Source organism: Archocentrus centrarchus, chromosome 9, assembly GCF_007364275.1.
Source record: "Archocentrus centrarchus isolate MPI-CPG fArcCen1 chromosome 9, fArcCen1, whole genome shotgun sequence".
NCBI classification, from domain to species: Eukaryota; Metazoa; Chordata; class Actinopteri; order Cichliformes; family Cichlidae; genus Archocentrus; species Archocentrus centrarchus.
In genome coordinates this window covers 20,583,372-20,606,297 of record NC_044354.1, presented here as the reverse complement: position 1 = coordinate 20,606,297, position 22,926 = coordinate 20,583,372, and the positions used below count along the sequence as shown (strand labels likewise).

General features: G+C 42.9%; 3 protein-coding genes across 4 annotated transcripts in view; 2 read left to right on the top strand and 1 right to left on the bottom strand.

Annotated features, from left to right (window-relative positions):
- The first annotated feature begins 2,461 nt into the window (after nt 1-2,461).
- Nucleotides 2,462-5,053, top strand: tmem127 (transmembrane protein 127). The gene is made up of 3 exons (XM_030737435.1): nt 2,462-3,226; nt 3,323-3,487; nt 3,588-5,053. The coding sequence occupies exons 1-3, from the start codon at nt 2,989-2,991 to the stop codon at nt 3,896-3,898; spliced, it is 714 nt and encodes a 237-aa protein (XP_030593295.1). The 5' UTR covers nt 2,462-2,988; the 3' UTR covers nt 3,899-5,053.
- A 1,180-nt stretch (nt 5,054-6,233) lies between these two features.
- gatd3l (glutamine amidotransferase class 1 domain containing 3, like) lies at nt 6,234-10,447 on the top strand. Its single transcript, XM_030737434.1, has 7 exons — nt 6,234-6,466; nt 6,551-6,603; nt 6,687-6,800; nt 6,905-7,036; nt 7,171-7,263; nt 9,947-10,112; nt 10,218-10,447. Exons 1-7 carry the CDS (start codon nt 6,350-6,352, stop codon nt 10,350-10,352), a joined length of 810 nt encoding a protein of 269 aa, XP_030593294.1. The 5' UTR covers nt 6,234-6,349; the 3' UTR covers nt 10,353-10,447.
- Nucleotides 10,448-10,657: 210 nt separating this feature from the next.
- igsf9b (immunoglobulin superfamily, member 9b) overlaps nt 10,658-22,926 on the bottom strand; it is a 29,488-nt gene continuing 17,219 nt past the window's right edge. Inside the window, exons 5-23 of one of the 2 annotated variants that reach the window (XM_030738183.1) lie at nt 22,127-22,273; nt 21,018-21,169; nt 20,710-20,827; nt 20,223-20,364; nt 19,720-19,865; nt 19,453-19,595; nt 19,223-19,363; nt 19,013-19,129; nt 18,784-18,934; nt 18,564-18,675; nt 18,298-18,473; nt 17,963-18,201; nt 17,715-17,799; nt 17,455-17,625; nt 17,331-17,367; nt 13,617-17,003; nt 13,301-13,470; nt 12,272-12,483; nt 10,658-12,078 (exon numbers count right to left, since the gene is read on the bottom strand). In XM_030738183.1, the coding sequence (XP_030594043.1) occupies nt 12,284-12,483; nt 13,301-13,470; nt 13,617-17,003; nt 17,331-17,367; nt 17,455-17,625; nt 17,715-17,799; nt 17,963-18,201; nt 18,298-18,473; nt 18,564-18,675; nt 18,784-18,934; nt 19,013-19,129; nt 19,223-19,363; nt 19,453-19,595; nt 19,720-19,865; nt 20,223-20,364; nt 20,710-20,827; nt 21,018-21,169; nt 22,127-22,273 (5,834 nt within the window). In that variant the 3' untranslated portion in view covers nt 10,658-12,078; nt 12,272-12,283. The remainder of the gene's footprint in view (nt 12,079-12,271; nt 12,484-13,300; nt 13,471-13,616; nt 17,004-17,330; nt 17,368-17,454; nt 17,626-17,714; nt 17,800-17,962; nt 18,202-18,297; nt 18,474-18,563; nt 18,676-18,783; nt 18,935-19,012; nt 19,130-19,222; nt 19,364-19,452; nt 19,596-19,719; nt 19,866-20,222; nt 20,365-20,709; nt 20,828-21,017; nt 21,170-22,126; nt 22,274-22,926) is intronic. The other variant, XM_030738184.1, reaches the window with a different exon arrangement.

Genomic DNA, 22,926 nt, shown 5'->3' with positions numbered 1-22,926 from the left:
TATAAGTACTATATACAGATTTATAGTTTCTATTTTTCATGTTGTGTTTCTGTTTATGGTTTAATTCATTCCTTTTTGTTTTCTGTTTGAATCTGTTACTTAATGTTGCTTGTATAAGGTTACCTTCATTTGTTTGAGTAGATACGCTGCATCTGTGTGTCTGTGTAACTGTTGCAGGGTAAAGACCCTACAACAATTACACAGAAAACCAACCAACAGTCAAAACAATAATAATCACATCAATAACACATAATTCTTGATGTGATTTGGGGCTAAATAAATAAAATTGAATTGGACCACGAAACAGTATACGTGTAGGTGTATACGATTTTAAATTCAAACATTAATAAAACAATTGGGCAAAAAAAAAAATTTACCTTGTCTTGTTCTTTCTGTGTCCTGTGATTAGTGTTACATTTCCTGTTTGGGTGCAATGGCTGCATTATTTGCTGCAGCTGCTTCTTCGAGGGGCAGTGCTGTTTCCTCACTGTCAGAGGCCACAAGAAGATCATTTGTAACCTTCACTAATGCTGCTTCTGTACTCTGTTGATTTCTGAAAGCTGACTGAAACTCTTCAAACAAACCATTCCTCTGCTGTTGATCAGTTTCAAGGATTTGTGAGAGAAAAGGAAGGTTGAAGATTGGCCTATAATTAGCTAACACAGCTGGGTCAAGTGATGACTTTTTAAATAATGCTTTAATTAATGCCACCTTAAAAGCCAGTTGACATGTTGATGGTTTGGAGGAAGTAACTATTGAAGTTAACTCAGAAAGATCAATTGGAGAGAGAGTTTAAATAAATACCAGCAGTGCTGAAAGCAGCCAAACAAGAAGACATGTGGTTGAAATGGTTATGAATAATTTTTTCTCTAATGGTTAAAATTTTATTTGTGAAGAAATTCACAAAGTCACTAGAAAAAGCATTTCCTGCAGAAAATGTAATGTGAATGCTGAACGCTATTGTTGGTTCAAGTGAATAAACTGCAGCCACTTTATGCACAGTTGGGTAGTTTAGTTTAGTTAAGTGTTTCCCAATAATCTGTTATATTCAATCCTTTTTATCTCTGGGCTTTTAATGAAATAATTTAAAACATTTAGAGGTGAAATCTCTCTGTGGTAGAAGTGCAGGAAAAGGGTCATGCAATCTTTAAATGAACCTACAGTATATTGCCAAACGTATTCACTCATCCATGTTAATCACTGAATTCAGGTGTTCCAGTCACTTCTATGGCCACAGGTGTATAAACCAAGCACCTAGGCATGCAGACTGCTCCTACAAACACTTGAGAAAGAAAAGATCGCTCTCAGTGAATTACCGTGCAACAAGTCCAGTTGTTAAATTTCCTTACTACTAAATATTCCACAGCGATTGGGTATGACAGTGTCTCTCAGTGGTTGGCCACATGAAATGACAGAGTGGGGTCAGTGGATACTGAGGGGCATAGTGTGCAGAGGTCACCAAATTTCTGCAGTCACTCACTACAGACCTCCAAACTTCATGTGGCCTTTAGATTATCTCAAGAACAGCACACAGAAAGTTTCATTGAATGGGTTTCCACAGCTGAGCAGCTGCATCCAAGTCTTAGACCACCAAGCGCAATGCAGAGTGTTGGATGCAGTGGTGTAAAGCAAACTGCCACTGATGGACTGGAATGATGAATCACCTAGTTCCAGTGAAAGGAACTTGTAATGCTTCGGCATACCAAGACATTTTGGACACTTTCATGCTCTCAGTTTTGTGGGAACAATTTGGGGATGGCCCCTTCCTGTTCCAACATGACTGCACACCAGTGAACAAAGCAATATATATATATATATATATATATATATATATATATATATATATATATATATATATATATATATATATATATATATATATATATATATATATATATATATATATATATATATATATATATATATTTGCAATGAATTCGAGCAAAGACTGTGACCCGGGCCTTCTCAGCCAACTCAGCCTGCACTACATACTAACCAGAGGGCATCATGTAGCTTTTTCAGGTGATTTTAGTGCGGTTAATGTCTGTCTGCAGTACAAACTGTCCCAGTTAAAAGCAATGAGAGATTAACTAATTGTGTTTCATGTTATTCTGTTCAATTTCAACAACACAGCACAACTCGAAAACACTGCTTATAACCAGTGATTTCATTTCCGCTACACGAGAACGCATTTACCTCCAAGGGGATTGAGGTTTGAGAAAGTTTTGTGATTATTTTTTTTTCCAGAAGTTTTGTATTGGTGAACAGAGCCAGAATGGATGGAGGTGGTCATCAGTTGTATCAGTGTACAGTGTGTGCAAACATCCCAGTTCCTTAACAACTGAAAAAATATATTCCACATTTCCAAGTGCTTCTAATTTTTGCCTTATACAGACTGTTTGGAGGACTCACCAGCAGGCGGCAGTAATTATTTATATAGCCTTCGAGTCCACGAAGAAGAAGAATGGCGTGAACAAGGAAGTCAGTATTTTCGAGTAAGCCAGCGGAAGCTGCCTTTTGTTTTGTTTTGTCTTTGTTTTTGTGTACCAAATTGACGGTCATTTTATTAGCGTAGTTAGCTAGATTACTTTATAGTCGACGGGCCGCTTTATCTGTCTGTGTTAAAGTTATTTTTTATTAAAAAATTAGGCGATATTTTGCGTTTACAAGAAGTTAGCTTTTCAGGCTAACAACAGAGCTAGCAGGCCTGAAGGCCATCTGTCCATTGTGCTGCCGTCAGTCAGATACCTTTGCTGTTTTTAATGAAGCAGCTGGGTTTTATGGGCGGATTTTATTTGGAAACCTTGGATACCAGAGTGAACAAAGAAGCCGGACCGCTGTCATCAGTCCAGCGTTAGCTTTACTGGCTGCCGGGTTTACATTTGTGAGTCGGTCGGCTGACTTCCTCGTTACTAACGCGGCGCTGTCAGGTTCACTGACAAAGGGAAAACAACACAGCACAGCAGAGGACAAGGAGATCGGATTAGGATGTACGCCCCGCCGGGTTCTACTGTCCCTGGAGGCCGGAGGAGGAGAGGAGGCACATCGCTGCCCAAGCAGCCGGAGCGGAGCCTGGTGTCGGCTCTGCCCGGGGCTCTGTCCATCACAGCGCTCTGCACGGCTCTGGCTGAACCGGCCTGGCTCCGCATCCACGGGGGCACCTGTTCGAGACAAGAGCTGGGGGTTTCAGATGTCCTGGGCTACATTGACCCCAAGCTTCTGGATGGTGAGGCCCCACACAATCCTCGTTAAAACCTGCAGCAGGAATTAATCCCGTATCTCACGCGTAATGCTTTGTGATGTGTCTGTCTGTTTCCACCAGATTACTGCGTGAACCCGCAGACCATCTTGCTGCTCAGGGTAATTGCTGCCTTTTGTTTCCTGGGAATCATCTGCAGTCTGACTGCTTTCCTCTTGGACGTGTTTGGCCCCAAACACCCTGCCCTGAAAATAACCCGCAGATATGCATTTGCGCATATTCTCACAGGTAATTATCCTTCAGTTCTCCCCTCCCCCCCACAACCAGTCTAGAAAAAGGCAGGCATGTAATTTTGTGGTCAATAACTGTTCTCTCTGTCTCCCACCAGTGCTGCAGTGTGCCACAGTCATAGGTTTTTGCTACTGGGCCTCGGAACTGATCCTGTCCCTACAGCAGCAACACAAAAAGTATCACGGCTCTCTCATATACGTCACTTTTGCCATCAGCTTCTACCTGGTGGCAGGCGCGGGGGGAGCATCCATCCTCGCCACAGCTGCAAATCTCCTTCGTCACTACCCCACCGAGGAGGAAGAGCAGGCTTTAGAGTTGCTCTCGGAGATGGAGGACAGCAGTGAAACATTTCCTGCCGATTATGACATTGCCAATCAGTTTCAGCCGCCACCCGCGTACACACCCTAATACCACCAGACTTGCCTTGCTAACACCTTTCTCTCTCAGCACAGCTACTTAGCTTGATGGGCAAAGCCCCGCTCTTTATCAAATGGATATCTTTGCAAAAAATAAGAATAAAAAATTTGTCGCAATGAACACAGTGCGTGCACATTTGGTGCACAGGCTCCGTGAATGACAGTGCTCGGGTGCATGAAAGCTTTCTTTAGTGGTGACAGAAATTTATGAGCTAAATTTTACTTTCACCACTGGAGTTGTTAGTGAATTGCATGTAAATGGCTTTTAGGATTTGGTCCTTACATGTAAAGGAAACTAAACAGCTGTAAGTGCGCAACATGGCTTATGACAAGTGGTTGATGGGACAGCCACAGTTCGATCATTATTAGGTATTAAATGAGGGCTGTCAGCGGTTGTTTTGCTCTTGATTGGGCGTGAGTGGAGCTTTGTTTGTGTTATGGTTTTAATTTGACATGCTTGCCATGTCAGTGTGATTTTTATTTTACCAATACATTACAGATGCAGAAATACACTGACAGATTCTTTTAAACATTTATTTTATATAAAATATCAAATGGACCTTATTTATTGTCTGTGCAGTCTTTTTTTTTCTTTTGCTTTGTTCATCTTTCACTAGTTAAGTCTTCTTTGTCCACTTCTGTACTTGAAATAAGAAAACTGTCAAAAAAAAATTGTGAGCCAGGTCTTTGTGGAGTTTCAGAACGGATTGTCGTGTGTGTGTGTGTGTGTGTGTGTGTGTGTGGAGAGCTGGCTGCCACAGAGAAATGGAGAAACATGTTTGTAAGTAAGGGTGACATTTAGTTTTTAAAAAAAAAAAAACCTCACGTTGCTCATCATTTTTCTTGTTTGCTTTAAAAGAAAAAATTATTTGCACTTTGTGATTACCAGATGTGACTGTTTTAGTGTGTTTCTAGTGCATGAGTTCATTTGTGTGAAAACTGAGTCACAATCCTACGAGAACATCTCACACAAGCCGAGGCTTGAACTTGTGACTGATGTGGTGATTCTAGTTGGTTGTTTATTATTCTGTTGATTCCATTTTTTCTGCATTTTGTCCCTCAAACTTATAATTTCCTCCCCAATTTGTAAATATTGATCATTTATACATAAAAAAGTGGTCATAATAAAGAAAACACCATACTTTGCCTCATGCTTGTCATCTGTGAATTGATCTATCAGTATTTAGACTTTAACGTTTACGTCTGGCTGTGTTATTTCTGGTCTCACAGTCTAGACACTGTAGACACAACACAGCATTACAGAGAGTAAGAGTCTTAAAGTCTAATGGACTTTAGCGGGCATATGGTTCGCCTTTTACTGCAAAGAATTCCCAAGTATGAAGTCGTTTAATGCTCAATCCGTCCATTTCCTTAACCACTTATCTGTTTCAGGGTTGCAGTGAGGCTGGAGCCTATCCCAGCCGTCATAGGGTGAGAGGTGGGGTACGCCCAGGTCAGAAACAACTATTCACAGTCACATTTGCACCTACAGCCAATTTTAAATCAACAGATTCTTTGAACTGTGGGACCAAGAGTTCCCAGAGAGAACCGACCCAGGCACAGGCAGAATATGCAAACTCCACACAAAAAGGTCCCACCTGACTAGTGGATTCAAACCCAGGACCTTCTTACTGTGAGACTAGGATGCTAATTACCGCACCGCTGTGCCACGCTGATTTGGCAAAAAAAAAAATTCAATTAAAAAAAGTCTTTCTGGCAAAAAGACTGCAAGCATCATTTGGTCAATATTCAGTCTATGAGCACTGAACTACTGTATAAATAACGTACATCATGAGGCTAAATTACAGACTGTTGAGTTCTGCCACACTTTATAAATCAGATTACCTTAGATTACTTTAAACTAGCTAAACACACAAGATTTAAACAATCCCCGTAATTGAATTGGGACAAATGAGTAACTGTGGGGGGGGGGGGGGGGCATTGCTTACTGAGGCATCACATTCACTGCTTCCTGATGTAAAAAAAAAAAATACAGTGTGAGCTTTTTTTTGCAAAAATATCTCTCAGCTGCTCTAACTCATCAAACTTTTTTAGTATCTGTTCTGCAAGTTTATTCGTCTATGTGTGTCACCAAGAGTCTTAAAAGGTCAAGATACTGTTTGGGTTGAAGCACTACATGTTTACATTACTCTCCGAAGCTGAAGTGTCACTGCAGCCAAATGAGTTAATCAGATAAATAAACAAGGTATTAATAGGAAAGAGTAGAGGAGCGTAAGTCTGTCAAGGCAAAGAAGAAACAGCTCTTCTCAGAAGATAGAGCTTACGCAGTAACGTCACTTAGCCGCACTCCGCCAGTATATATACAGACAGCCTCAGTGACATCAATACCACGACTTTCAAAAGTCTTTACGTGGCTTGGTGGCAAACTGTGAAGTCTTTTTCTTCTTCTTCTTCTTCTAAAGCAGTGAGATTGAAAATAATCATGCTGGCAACCAGGGCTTTGCTGTCAAAACAGACACTGGCTGTTCTTTCTCGCCAGCCTGCCTGCTTTGTGCACCATGGTGACTACGGCAACTGGGGAAATACTAATGTTGCAGTGGTAAGTGTTGCAGATCAATCTGTGGAAAGAAGCAGCTCCATGAGTGTGGGTGTAATTGTTATTCGGTGAGTCAATGTGTTTCAGGTTTTCTCAGGATGTGGCTGGTGGGATGGGACTGATGTCCACGAGGGGGTTTAGTGAGTATCACTCCTGCTGAGATCAGGAAATGCACATGATTGAATTAACACGGACAGATGGTAATTCACAACTTTGTCTTCAGCACCATGTACCACCTGAGCCGTAATGGTGCCCGCTTCCAGATGTTTGCTCCAAATCAACAACAGATGCATGTGTTCGACCACATGAAAAAGCAGCCTGCATCTGGAGAGAACCGGTAGGCTTGTTAAGACACGCTGATCAAAGGGTCTCGAGATGGGTGCAGTGACCGTTTATAGGTTATAGGCTTGCACTTTGTGATGAATTCTGCCCATCCCACAGGAACATGATGATGGAGGCAGCCCGCTTCAGTCACGGTCAGGGAATGACGCAAATGCAGGACCTGTCCAAGCTGGATGTCAATAGCTTTGATGCCGTTATCTTTCCAGGAGGCCATGGAATCATCAAGAATCTGTGAGGAGCACTGACACATGAAGGAATCACTCTGAGGCCGGCTAGCGTCAAACAGAGCTAAGATTAGATACAATAGAAGTTTGTATTTGATTAAAATGAAGCACTAATTGTTAGTTTATAACTTAACTCTACAGATCCTCTTTTATGAAGGATGGCAAAGACTGCAAGCTCCACGGTGATGTGGAGAGAGTGCTCAAAGATTTCCATCGTTCACGCAAGCCTATCGGGTGTGTATGATCAGAGCAATATTCACTCTAACAGTACTGATGGAGAATTATGCATGACAGTCTAAACTGCTGAAAAATCAAGAGGCCACATTACCGACTGTCACTGAGTTCTACCACACTTTAAATCAGATTATCTTAGATTCCTTTAAAGATTTAAACAATGCTTGTAATGGAATTGGGACAATGGAGCAGCTGAACAAAGGAAAATGGTCAGACAGTGAGTGCTGAGCTGTTTCCTGATAGGTTTAAAAATCTCAAACTCTGTTAGTACTTACTACTATGATCACCTTTTCACTGTAAAAGCCTGACTTTTGGCACATAATGCATCCTTAATATTTGAATGTATGTAAACAGAACTTTGCACCTGAAAATCAGGCATGTATTTTATAACAGTGAAACTACAAAGCATAACCATGGGTGTTAAAAACTTTATGAGCAGTCTGACTTCCAAAGCTTCTGCTAAAAGTTTCCTTAGTGGATCTCACTGATTGGAGTAAAGAGCAGGACAAGCAGAGTCCTAAGCTGACATCGAGGAACAGACAAATCCTACTGTTTAAAGCAGGCAGGACAGGCTTGGCACTGACACTCAGGTGAGATGGTAGAAAGTGACCTTTTGGTCAGAGTTGTTCAAATAGTAAAAAAAAACAAAAAAAACAAAACAAAAACAAATTCAGGATCTATGAAAATCCCAGGTTCACGTAACCCATCTTACATTTGTGCTGGTTTTTCAAATTACCTTTGGATTAGCTTCATCCTGATCCGGATTCAAACTTTTTGAGATGACCAAATCCAGATTGCCGCTGTTCTAAAAGGGACCACATACAGTATCACAGTATGAGCTGTGAACACAGTACAGCATAGTTAAGCAATACAGACATCCCCCCACCATTTTCAGTTTTTTTAAAGATGTGACCAACAATGTGTCATTGTCAGTACTGCATACATAATATCTCGTGGTTATTGTGAACTCATCAAGAGAGCAGGTTTTTAAAGCTTTCATGTCTGGCTTTCCCAGATGAATGTGTACTTCCACTCTTTCAGTTTTGGAACAAAGTATTTTTGACTAGTTCCTCTCTGATGATTGTGTCACTGCAGACAGCACTGATGCACAACACTGCATAATTTTTACGGGGAGAAAATCCTTTTCCCCACTAAAAGTCCTAATAGGTAGCCTAATGTTTACCTAATCTACACTATCACTAATTGTTGTTTTATTTGACCAATTTTAAAGTTTTATTACATTTTCTTCCCCAAATCCCCCACAAATTCACCCATCTGCTGGGATCAGGATAATCCAGATTTTTTTTTTTTCATGGATCAGTACCCCAATCCTACTAAAAAGTTTTGGACGAGGGTAGATTACGTAATGTAATCTGATTACAGAATGCTTTTTTGTCTTTTGAAAACACATCCGATCAGATTGCTTCTGACCAGCTTGGCCTTGGTGACTGCGTTGGCACAAGAGCGCTGATGAGGTGATGAGCTGTAGCTGTGCAGACAGGGAACAGGGTGAGGAACACCTGGTCAAAGGTTACAGGAGATGCAGGATTACAGGAATTAAAGAGTGGAGCTGGAGGCTGAGCAGGGTTAAAAGGTACTCTTGAACTCAACCCAAAGCGGACTGATCCTTTCCTCCTGCCATTATTGCCTAGAGGGGAGTCTGAGCCATCAAAGACTGTTTAAACATTATTTAAAGTATTATTGAGGACGGTGATTATTTGTAACTACCATCAATAGCAAAGGCCTTCGAATGTTTTGGAAGCTGTGTAATTTAGGAGTGAGCATCACTGTCACGGTGATCACATGTTTCTGCTGCAGACAGGAGCCCTGCTGCCTTCATATAAACGCCCTTCCATTGTTCTGTTTTGTCGGAGCTGTAATTGGAGTCTTTAAATCTGAAAGCAATCTGCCAACACAACAAGCAATGCCTATATTTAGAATCAAACCACCTTTCTTAAAGTAGAAATTTAGCGCCTGGGGGCATAATGGATAGTCTGCATTATGCATCTCCTCCACAGTAGAAACCCTCCAGCTGCAGCTCTGCACAGGAAAAGCCATGCAGGCTGACAGGCAGATCACTGCATATCTGTGTGGTATTCGAAAGGTGCAAAGAGAGGCGAGGAAATGCTCAGTGTCTGTGAAGGCCACACATAGCAGACAGCACTTTTAAAACTCTGATACCTGCACATACTGTCGACAGAGATCATCAGCTTCTTAAAAAGCCACAGGGCATTAGAAACTGCTCTCATTTCTCGTGAGAGATAATTGAACATTGTTTCCTGCATGACTGTAAGTAGCTTTATTAACAGTGTAAAAAATGTATCCAAGTGACTATAGTCGGTCATTCTTTATGGTTATTAGAATCATTTCACTTGAGCCACACAGCATAAATAACCTGCAGTGTCGCTGAAGCTGTCCCTTTTTTTTTTTTTTTTTTTTGCACTTTCAGGAATTGTTTAGGTATAAATTAAAGACTAAGTGATGACAAAATTCCATTAAGCTTCCATTCAGATTTTCCAAATGAAAACCTTAATCTTGCCAATGATTTTGTGGTGTCACACCAAATCAGTGTTATTCTGGGAGACACTTTCTTTTCTCAGTACTGAATCTCTGCTGTCTGACACTAGTAAGTCTCACACCTCGACCGACCTCAGATGACTGTCCTCTCCTGCTCCTGTTTCAGACTCGCCAGCATGGCTCCTCTGCTGGCCTGCCGTGTGCTGCCGGGCATTGAGGTAACCATGGGTTATGAGCGGGACGACAACACCCGCTGGGGACACTGGCCCAACACAAACATGGTGCAGGCTGTAAAGGGCATGGGTGCTCGCCACAATGTCCGCGATTCATATATATCCTTTCAAAGGCCTTTGTTCCATATTAATGTCAGTAAAATAATGTTCATTTTGTCATTATTCTGAAGTAACTTCTGATTGGACCTTAACCCTTTCTTTCACGAAGCCTATGTGGACGAGAAGAACAAAGTGGTTAGCACTCCATCCTTCATGTGGGAGACAGACTATCACTATCACTATATATTTGATGGTATTGGAAATATGGTCAAGCATGTCATGCGCATGTCAACCAAGTGAGGTGACATTTGGAGAAGAAAAATACTAAAACAATACACACCTCTATACTGTGACAAATTCTTCAATGAAATAATAAAAATAGTTTAAACAGCAAATGTCTCATTTTGTGTCATTTTTTTTTTCCGGCTAATATGTGAGCTTAGTATTGCTCACTATAAATAAGCTTTGATAAGAGGGACGAGTGTGTTAACAGTGATAGGTAAAGTGTGCAAGTGCTTAACAAAAAAAAAAAAAAAATCAGTCAACACTCTTTTAGTCTGATGCATTCTGAATAAAACAATTTATTCATTACAACATATAAAATCACAAAAAAAAAAAAACAGCCAGGTGATAAGATATAAAAACTTCCAGTTTATACAAAGCTTCCAAAACCATCGGCAGAAACGCACACTCGCACCACATGAGGATTTTCATCTGGGTTAGGTAAGTAAATATAATACAAATGTGGACTCTTCCCAAAGTATAGCTACAAAGATATTCTTTAGATCTCTCTTTGTCAGATGATGTAAAAAAGCGACTTCTCTTCAGTAAAAAAAAACAAAACAACAACAAAAAAAACAAAACTATGTAGGGTAACGGGCACAAGACTTCAAATACAGAATCAGAAGTCCATGAAATATTCACAGTGCTGCCTTCACATCAGTGATGTGAATTGTAAACATCGTTTGCATATCGTAACTCGCTTCAATAAATATACACAAACACTCTTCCTGTGAGGAAAAGGTGTTCAGTTTGAATCCTCCAGTTTTTTTTTTAAATACATCCTGCCAGCTAAAACCTCTCCGCTGTCACGCAGCGTGGCGTGAACAAAATAAGGCAAAAATTAATTTCCCTGTGTATCTTATCAAGTGTTACAGTATCTGTTATTTATAAATCAACAGAGGTAATGTCTGACTGACAAAGAAGCATTTTTTTTTTTCTCATCTGATGAAATGATGAAGAGGACTATACGCAATACAACATTCAATCATTCACAATAAACTATATATAAACATTTGTACATTTTGAACAAATACTGGGGAAATATCTTAAATGATTAATAAAAGCTTAATGGGAGGATGTTACTGGGACAGATAATATGTGGGATGCATGAGTTTAAGCAGCCAGGAGGTCAATCGCAGCAGGAAGTGAGCAAATTCTTCTTTTCAATACAGGTAAAGGTTAGGCAACGCAAACTGCAGGAAGCTTTTCTCTAAGAGTTCCCCGATTATTTAATCTTTAAGTACTATTATTAACAAGTACTTATGTCTTATTAAGGAGGAGATAGTGAAAATGCTGTGAGTGCTGTTTGATTGGTATCACAGGCAACATTAGAGATACAGACACACGCCTAAACATCCCTTTATTGCTAAAGGGGCGTCTTAAATGCAGTCCAAATGCAGAGCATGCTGCTGCTTTTATAAAGCAGGCCTTTCTGAGCTCTGGACTGTAACACACTTTTAAGTCTCCTGAAACTTTTCATTCCTTTGAGCCTGATTGTCAAGATTAAAAATGAAATCCTCAAATACAGATGCACATGCTTCCTAAGTAAAAATAAATAATTACAATGGAACAAGTACATGAAAAAGAAAACAGTTGAAGAGTTGCAGAGTTACATTTGATGAGTAATGTCATATTTAACGGAGGATTCACGGAACACAGCTCCAGTGAGGTGTGACCGTGTCCGGGACCACAGTGCTGTCGTTTATTCATTAAAACTGCTATTTGGTATCTCTCTTAGAAGTACCTGTGAAAGAGAAAGACACAGCAGTTCGGCATTAGAGGAGCGGACCTTGAAGGGCAAAGTTAAAGCATTTGAAAATAAAAGGTTTAAATCAAGTGCAACTTCACAGCAGCAGGCAAGAAGACAGTGCAAGCAGGTGAGCAGCGAGAGATGGAAAAAGGAGGAAGTGGGTGAGAGGGCAGGAAGAATAACGGACCGAGTTAAGCTGCTAGAGCAGCGCTGAGTTGGAGTCAGAGTCTGAATCGTGGCCAGGGGTGACGCAGGGCTCAAGGGAACAGATGGATTCCTGAGCCCGCCTGTACTCTTGGTACTCCAGGCGCAGAGCGTTGAAACGTGCTTCACTTAGAGAGCGGCTGAACTGGCAGCGAGGTGGACTGAAAACTGGCGGGCTGACTGAGGGAGACGGGCCTGGGGGGGGGGTATGAGGTACAGGAAATGCATGGATGGGCATGTCAAGCTCACGATAATCACAGCACAAGGGCACAGGATGAATACATGCAGCCATCACTGAAAGGCAGGATTCACACGGATGGATTGCTTAACACGTTTCTCATGTTTGAATAAAATGTCATCTGATTGACTGATGCCTGTGCTGGTGTTTGAAAAGCTAAATTTCTTTCAACTCACTGCAAGAAAAGTGTAAGAAAAGCAAAATAACAGACCCATAATTAGTTTGGCAATGCATGACATCACCCCTCTCAATGTAGAGACGTGCACGACTAGTCAGCTAGACCTTTAAACGCTGCTGCCCGAGCTAGTTAGTGCCAGAAATACTAGTTGGTTAAACTATTTTATTAATGGACAATGGCAGGTACTGATTCAAGGATGTTACAAAGCCACCGGCCAATACCCAGAGCTGCAGCCCACGGTCTCTCTGTGAATGGAAGTTGTAAGCTGACAAGGGGGAAAGTTAATAGATGACACCCATACTAATTTAAAGAATGATTTGATTACCAAGGAACGTGATTTCATACAGTTCCTAAAATAACTCAGTTTGACCAATGTGTAACTTCGTCCATTTAAAGTGTACTCAGTTTTGAATATTTTCTGAGGATTTAGACTAGTCAACTAAACTAATTTTTTTCTTTCATTTAAGTAACTGGCAAATTAGTCAGTGAGCATGAAAAGCCTTAAGTGTCTGAAATACACATCTGTGTGAATCCCGCCTAAGCATTTCACTCATAAGGAAACATGCAACATAAAGAAAAGTAAAACAAATAATCACCTTTGTGCCGCTGATCCTGGAGGCCACCAGCTTGTTCATATCTAAGACCCCCCTTCCCTCTCCGTAAACCTGCTTTTGACTGATCAAACTTTGTGGCCTCCAGGACCTCCGAGTCCACGCAGGCATCAGCAGAGTCCCACTCATAACTCTCATCTACTGACGTGTTCCTTCTAGACACAAAACAAGTGGTAAGGATAAAAGCAATTACAAACAAGTAAAACAACAATATTAATGTTATTTTGGCAACATAAAGAAATCCCTCAGCCGTGAGGACGCTCCAGTGTGTTTTGCTTTTTCAGGTGTGGTGGTGTTTCACCTTTTCGCTCTCCTCTCAGGCAGATCCATGTCAACTCTGTGCCGCTCATTTTCCTCTGTGGTTTCTGGGGAGCTGAGCAGCGTGGGAGTGATGGACAGGGACTGTCGGAAGAGTCCAGCACTACCTCTACCACTGCTCTGACTGGCATAACTGGCCCTGCCCCCCTCCCTGATCTCTCTGCCTTCCCGGATCTCAGTCTCTCCTCCCCTCCCCATCATCCTGTCAGGCTGCCTGTAGCTCTCTCCTTCTCGTGGTGGGAAGGGGGCGTAGTAAGGTGAGGGCCAGCTAATGCCCCTGGGCAGGTAGGACCTTGGAGGACCTCTCCTGGAGTCCATGAGTTTCAAACCTTCCCCTCTGGATCCTGCCCAGTGCTGGTGCTGATACTGGGGGATGGGAATAGAGGAGGGCATGGGGACATATTTATGTTGGGCTGCCCTCAGAGTTTCAGGATAAGTCGGGGACCATCTGGAGGATTCTGGGAAAACAGTGGCTTGCCGTCGTGGATCGGAGGGTTCCATCATTGGGGAGACTGAGGTTTGTCTGGGTGGGTACAAAGCAGGAGTGAGGTAGGAAGGACTAGTTAACGATCTTTGTGCGTGATGAGGCCTCTCTAAGCTGCCCATGCTGGGACGCCTGAATGGGACATACTCCCTCCAGGAAGGGCCTGGCCTGGGGAGGGAAGGCGGTGTGCGACCCAAACTGTAGGACTTCACCCTGACGTCTGGGTTTGGGATTTCGTCCCAGTAGCATCTCTCAGAAATATAAGTCCTTGGGCTCTCGAAATGTTCCCACCTCTGGGGGCCCAGGCTGATAGATTTCTTTAGAAAAGGACGAGGCTGTCCCATGCCTGAGAGAGTCCTGCAGGGACCTATGCTTAAGGATTTCTTTAGAAATGGCACAGGGGCTTGAGTTATTCGTGATACAATGTTATTAGTCCTGCTGCCCTGAGAAGCTTGTCTTTGGGATTGCTCTGATAAAGACTCACTACTGTCTACAAAACTCTGTGAGTGTTTTGATACTATATCTGCCATGCCTTTAGCTGCACTGAACAAAGTGTGAGCTGACCTGGATCCAAGTCTGGATTCAGGCCTGTCTGTGCTTTTATTCCCAACCCGAATCTTTGTTTTCTCATCATAGAGCTGCTTGCTTGTTTTTTCTGGACCAGGTGAGGATGGTCTCGGGTCATCAGGAAATCTTACTCTAGCTTCCACATGGTGGGAACGTCCATAATCCTGTTTTTTACTAGTTCCAAAGCTGGTCTCAGCAGTGCCTGCAGAATGAGTTTGCTTAAAGCAAACCACCTCCTCTTGGTTTGAGCCACTTTCACGGTTTTCCTGAACATGAACCTCCCAATTTTTAGGAACTACATCAGGTTTAGCCACCACTGATTTTTCTGAGCTTTCCCCGGCAGTGTCTGTGACTTCTTCCACAGGCTCATCCACGCTCATTTCAATAAAACCGGGAAGGCTCAGATATTCGAGAATTGCACTTGTCTGGAGTGGGGACATTTTAGGAGATGGGGCTGCAGGCTTGGCCTTGAAGGAGTCTGACATCCTGGGGACAGAAAATTGAGACTGGTCACTCTCAACCTCTTCCACGAGAGTTAAGGATGATATAGGGCTAGGGCTGTCAGAGAAAAGGCATCTGTCGCTCTTCCTGGACCGTGCTCGGATGCCTTCTTTCTCCAACTCAGAGTAAAGTCCTGAACTTCGCTGGTCATCCTGGACAAAAGTCTCTCTGTCTTTAGCCTTTGGATCCACTTTGTAATGTTCACAAGGTAGAGTAGAGTAACTACAGGGACTGGCATCCCTTGTGGCTGTGCAGCCTACTTCTGCAGGTCTCTCAGGTTGATTATGTGGTGAGGAAGCAGAACATTCAGGCCGCTCACTGGTTAATGAAGGACTTTTGGAAGCTGACTCCCAGGGATGAGGGCCTCCATAAGCATATGAATGCCTTGACCTTCGTGCAGCAACACTTTCGTCCTGAGTCTTTTCCCTTATGTCCTGCTCATTGATGGACTTCATGCATATATTTGGATCTCCCTGATGACTCAATGACTGGGCTCGATCTGGTTCATCTACACATAAAGCAGGGGTTTCAGAGGTAACGTCAGGGGAGACCATGGGGACAGAGGTGCTCTGGGTGGCCGGAGACCGTGATGAATCAACAGCAAGTGAGTCCTCCATGGTTTCTCTACAGAGGCGAGGACGCTGTGACCTGGGCGTCTCCTGAGGAGTCTGCACGGGAATAAGGCTGGTGACAGATGTTACAGGGCTAATGTCCCATTGAATGTGAGATGTGGGGAGCCGGTTCATGGGACTGCTTGTGTTGCCAAAGTAGCACGCTCTCCTATAATCAGATATCCGACTTGTCTGACCCGAGGGCCTATGTTTCTGTCTGATACTAACATCTTGTGGCTTCCATATAGGCTCTTCCTCTGACTCAGGCTCATCCCTCTGAGGGCTTTCTGTTTTATTAGTCTGATGCTCATTTCTTCTCCAACTTCTTTGATTGGCTGTATAGCTCTTTAACTCCCTCTCCATTTCTTCCCTCTCTTTTGCCAGTTGGACACACTTGTTAATGCTATCCCTCTCCAGCTCACTGTCAAGTTGTGAGACTAGGGTGCTGTTATTAGTCAACTGACTCTCCATAAGGTGATAGCCTGAAGGCTGGAGCCTGTCTGCGTCTCTATCCAGAAGCTTTGTCCTCCTACCCAAAGATGGCAGGAGGTCTTCAGTGTGTCCTGTCATGCGATACCTCCTCAGAGGATCACTAGGTTTCTTCTCACTGTTGTCTGAATAAAAGCTAGCTCTTTCTAAAAGAGCCTCTGAGCTTTGTTCGTCATCAGAATAAAAGCAGCCATGACGGGAGAAATTTCTGGCCATGGCCCGTACTCTTCCAGGGGAGGACAGAGGCCTGCTCAGCGCTGGGACGTCCACAGTGAGAGGGGAATCCTTCCTCTCATCCTTTTCTGAGCTTAAAATGCTTGACTTCGGAGAGTCCCTGAATGATGTCCTGTTGCTTCCTGAGCCACTTGCCCCACCATTACTTTGCAGGACATTCTTCTTCAAATTTTTTTTATTTGATGGACTAGAACCCTCTGGCAGTGGCTGGACTATGAAGCGTCCATCTGGGCCTCTGGAAATGGACTCCAGAGCAGTTGGTGAGGACCCCTGAGAACCCAGGTGGCTCTCAAAGAGTGTGTAATGAGGTGGAGGAGATGAATTGGACAAGAGCTGCTTTCGCTGGTCATGGTATTCCCCACGGCTCCCTTTATCAAATGAGGACCGATCAGACTGTGAACAGGACGAGTTGGGAAAGAAGGGAAGTGGTGGACACAGCTTCAACTTCAGGACACTGTCTGGGCTACGAGGTGGTGAGTGAGGTCTGAAAAAGACAGATAGGAATAAAAGACATTAAAATTGATTAAATTTGAGAGATTGTGCTGATATATTTGTAAATTAGTTTCCTCAAAATGTAAATTCAGAGGCAAAATCTTGCCAATAATAATAAATACATCATTTATTTAAGTGACGGAGCAACATTCCTGCTAACAGAGTATGAAGAAAGGCTGCTTTTACTGTTTATCACAATTTTGATGTATATAAATCATAAATAAATAATAACTACAATTGTGTGGTCTATTACAAACAAAATATAAATAAGGTGACATGTTAAATAATATTAATATACAACTCCTACAGGTACACTTACTCTTGAGATGTGCTCTTCTGGAGGGCAGATGGCAGATCTACCAAAATGTAAGGAAAGAAAAAAGGTCAGTTTAATTAAAAAAATACATATCATTAAAAAATTATATGATTTAATCATATTTTACCTTGTCTTCTTTTCCTGCGCCGACGTTGTCTCCTGTGACTCATGTAGCATGCTGTCACCAAAGAGAGAACAATGGCCACAAACAGGAAGCACACTCCACCCAACACACCAGCCAACAGCGGCTCAGGGATGACCTCCAAGAAACTTGGGCGCAAGGGGTAAATTTCCATCCCTGTAATTAGACCAGTCAATAATGGAGGCTGCTATTTCCAGCAGTTACCTATTTGCCATATGTAATGCTTAGAGTACAAAGCCACATACCTACGGTGGATACATTGACAGATTCACTCGGCTCACTGAGAACTTTGTTGCAGCGAGACATTAGCCTCAGATCATAATTGGAATCCTGAGAGGGAGACAGACCAGGAGTTTGATTATATATTTGATATATAAAAACTAGCATTCTTCTTTAGCTGCTTTTCATTAGAAATCAGTATGACTTCAATTTGAGATATTATGTAACCAGGTATAAAACCAAAACTGAGTGACTCTTCAAGACTGATTTTTACCCTCAGCAGTCCTTGAACAAGTAGTTCACTCTGATTGGCACTGATGTTGCTGCTGAGGATGACCCACTGCCCCTGATCCCTGCGGGCCTGCAGCACATAACCCGTCAGTGGAGAAAACGGAGCTTCGGGAGGAAACCACTGCAGGAGAACACCTTGCTCAGTCCTGTTGGCTGACAGGAATAAGGGAGGATCCAGAATTGGGAGAGTGGTGACAGCTGTAGGTGCTTCTGTTGGCACAGCTGGTGAGAAAGACAAATATAAGTATATAAATATATAAATAAATACTTCCAGTAAAGGGGAACTCAAACCCAAAACATAAATTCACTTATACAAACCTTGAGTTCGCACAGTTATAATTTCACTAAAAGGACCAGAGCCGAGCTTATTCTGAGGTAGGACACTGAACTGATAGCCAGTGCCGGGAAGCAGCCCAGTCACAAGCAGGTAGTTTTTAGATGTTGGCACAGGCAAAGACGCCCATTCATGTTTCCCCCTGGATGCCTGCTTGACCCTGGAAGCAAAACAAAACAGTCAAAAAAAAAGACACACTCATGGATATTGTCAAGTAGCTAACAACTGCATGATATTTTATGTCACTGACCACACGGTGAATTTCTGGGTAAATCCACCATCAAAGCCAGGCACCCAGGACACGTTTGCCTGGTTCATCTCTGTGGTGACAGACACTGAGGACACAGCATGAGGGCTGGTGCCTGAGAAACATAAAATCACTTTGAACTGCTCACAGCACGCCTGATTACAGTAAATGTAGGGGTCATATATATAAAGTATTTGTTGCAGAGATATGGTTGGTCACTCACCCAGCACCATGACCACAGTGCCTGCACTGACAGTCGCTACACGATTAGTGGCCAAGCACTCCCAACCCCCGTGGTGATCTTTACTAACTGGCTGCAGCAGGAGGGAGCCGTTAGCCAACACAGTGTACGGGGAGCGCGGAGTAGCGCCAATCTGTGAGGAAGGACACAGATGAGTTAAAATACGGGATTAATATTTGTGCAGTGTGCCGTCTATGAGACTATCCTATACCTTGCTCCACGTTATGTTTGGAGCAGGGTCTCCACTGGCTTCACAAGGGATGATCAACTCTCGGCCCACCTCCTGGAAATACTCAGGCCGAGGGGGCACGCGAAACGATGGCGGGTCCTGGAGGACAGAGAGAGCCTTTTTACTTTTGCCCACGAATAAATGCAGACATTTCCTGTTACTAAAGAGCTGATTTGAGAAGAACAACCTTACCTTTAAAATGACTTGGGTGGGTTGAGATTGGCCCATGGTGCCATAGCTGTTATAAGGCGTACAGGTGTACATACCCACAGCATTGTCATTGGCTGTTGCTATAAATACTGAGCCCTCAGAGTTCACCATCCAACCTGGGTACTGGACAGGTAAAAGGAGGGGAAAAAAAAAGATTGATTCCACCCATCTCCACCCAATAAAACATTTTAATTTCATGGCACGTAACTTACATTATCAGGATTTAAAATGTTCCCGTCTTTGGTCCAGTTGACGTACAAGACAGGTGGATCAGCCTGGACTGGGCAGACGATGACCCCCTCCATGCCTACAGGCAAATATGTTTCCCGCGGCATTCGGCCTACACGTGCAGGATCTAAGGTGACAGAAGAGAAGTTACTCACATAAAATATAGTGCTTATTTCACAGGTAAATGCAACCACTCTCTGCAACCCTGACCGGCAAGGTTACAAAAACTGGCAGGTGCGCAACAGACTAACGTTTCACTTTCAGATGAGCAGAGGCTGAGGGTGGGCTCAGTAACCCATTAGTTGGGATGCAGGTGTAGTTGCCAGCATCTTCTGGGATGAGATTAGGGATAAGAAGTGTTCCATCCACCAAAACCTTCACTCGGGACTTAAGTGATCTAAAACCAAAAGATAGAAAAAATGGTGACTTCAAAGAGGTGTTTTTAAACCGACTGACACAAAAACACTTTACTGAAGAAGCTAAAAGATTATTTATTTTAAAAGGTTTTGCATCGCAGCAGTACCTAAATCTGAAAGTCCCTTTTGCCTCTGGTTTATCTCATGAGCACTCGAATAACTGCCATATAAATATTCTAATTACAATTAATCGCATTAGCGGAATGCTTCTGAAAAACAATTGATTTCTTTTAATTACTGTTCTTCACATTCCACTGAAGTTAATATTGCGATTATTGATAACTATGCGTCACACCAGACAGTCAAAAATATAGACTCATATGAAAACATGGACTCACTCAATATGGTAAACATTCTGTCCTTGTTTCAACCATTCGTATGTGAGGTTTGACGGGTAGGCATCAGCCTGGCACTGCAGAACTGCATCCTGGGACATGTTGAGAGTGGTGTCCTCTGGGGAAATGATGATGATTGGAGGACCTGAACAAAGCATGAGACATCTTCAATACAATATACATTACAACTGTATATAAAGATGAAGTCAATCATGACCAGAATTAATGGACATACTGATGTTGGTAGGAGAGCATTTTTTTGGGGTCATAAACAGCTGCAATGCAAGGAATAGACTGTAGGTGGCACTATACACTATTATATGTAACCATGGCTTAAACAGAGTGCGTTTCAGTTATAAATACACAATTTCACTGATTTCAAATTAAACATAATTTTTTACTTAGAAAATATCAAAGTTGTGTGTTGTTGCTCATCATGAGGTAACCAGAGATTGCACCTCTCCATAATGGCTGACGGTTAAACACTGACCTTTGACCTGCAGCTGCGTATAGTGGGTCAAGTTCCCCTCTGAGTTGGACACGTGACATTTATACACTCCAGAAATATTTCGCGTGACAGAGGCCAAAGACAAGGTACCATTGAGCACCTGAAATGGGGCCGAGGTAAAGACGATCAAAGACAGAGAAAACAGGAGAGGAAGACTATGAGGCAGCGATGAAGAGAACAACAAAGCAGTTTGCTTCAAAGAAACATCAAAGCTGCAACTCCTGCAGAAAATGCTAATTATTAAGTATTTAATTAGAATGCTGAAAATGCCATCTGTTAATCCGCCTCACTTTTATTTTTTCATGTTTCTCAATTGGGCTCTCATCTTTATGCCAGACAACAGTTGGTCGAGGGTTGCCATGGGCTCCACAGCTGAGAGTCAGACTGTCTCCGAGCAGAACCTCCACAAAAGTTGGTGGTGTCTTAATAAACACAGGTGGAGCTGAAACAAAGACAGGACAGATGGACCACTTATTTCTATTTGCATTCTCAAACAGGAAAAAAAAAATGCACCTTTGAAAATGGACATCTTCTCAATAAATTCTGAAAGAGGCCAGGCTAATCCACAACAACAGCTAATCTACAGAGGTTTGATGCGATTTGCTGCGGTGCAGAAGAACCACCTGTGGCTCCCCTAAAACTACATTAGAGCTCGGTGGCAAGTGATGTGAGGCTTTGATGAATGTGTGGATACAGGCATGGGTGTGAAGCGGCCACAATGAGAGATTTTCATAAGTTACTGTGAATATATTTGGATAGAGGCACTGAAATTGGAGCACAATAACTAGTAAGCTTCCAACATGTTCAACATGTTCTATTGAAACTAAAAGGACTGGCAGACATGGGCACATTTGCCTACCCAGCACTGCCAGGGTAAAAAAAATATATGCAATCACTGAATTAAAATGAGCTTTGGGATAAAATATATCACCATTGTCGCTGATAGATTCCAATTTATGCACAATATAATACTATTTTCTTCAAAAAAAAAGCTTTAACCTGATGCAGGCCTTGCTCACTTTACACTTTCATTTGAACTTGAAGTGTACCACAACATAACCAGTGTGGGTGTGTGAAAGAAGGAAATGTACGTGGGTTAAAAGCTTTTTGTATCTAACCCTGGTCTGCCGCCACAAATCATGGATACAGTGTCTTGTTATTCTTAAAGCTAACCTTACTTCGCAGCAGGCTAGGCACACACAAAGACATGATGTGATTACTGCGTGCACGGTATGTCACTCAGAACCTCTTCACACACTGGAATAACACTATTCAGCTTGCCAGGGCCTTCCGAGTCCCAGCCAGGACCCATGCTGTAGCTGTTCTAAATAAGGACAGTGCCAGTGATGAGCAAAAAAAAGAGCAGCTCCCGAGTCCCCAAAACCCTGCGGTGCTGCACCTGTGATGGAGAGGAAGGTCCATGTGCCATTTTGAAAGTCGTCAGTTTTGCTCTCCAGGAGCAGGATGCGGCATTCGAACCAGCCCTCGTCCTCCAGGGTCAGCCGTTCTATCAGCAGAGACGCACCCCGGGTCAGAGACACACGGCCTGTGAGAGGAGGGGGTGAGGGTGAGAGAGAGGGTCAGCACATACACACGAGCAGACAGGCAGAGTCAGCATATGCAGGAAGGGGCTTATCATGCACAGGACCCAGGCATCCAGTGCCACAATGGGCACAGTCAAAGTCACAGACACACCCACGAACAGTGTGAAGAGCAACTGTAGCTCTAATGTTTGCAGCGAATCGCAAACCAATAATTAAGAAAATTTGCAGCTCAAGTGATGAGAAGTCAGTGGCCCTGAGATAGAGTACAAACACATGAATCACTACAGTGATGATTACAACGATATGCAAGCTGACAGATGAAGATTTTATCCTGTCATTTAGGGTTTGGTTGGTGGAGTGGAGAGCTAAGATGAGCATGCCAGGAATACTTGAATGCACTTTCAGCTTAAAGGAGAAATCCACCACAGAGCGTGATAAAAATAAGTTTTTGTCTGCTCAGTGGGGGCAACGGACAGTAGTAAACAATGTAAGGCCTGGCAGAAGCCCACTTTGAACTCGTCTGTGAACACCACGAAGGGCAGATGGATCCATGCACAAGCACGCACACACATTTCCCGGTCACACGCAACCAGTGCCCTGCTCCCTCTCTTTTTCTCTGTACTTCTTACAACTCCTTGTCAGGCTTTGAAACTTG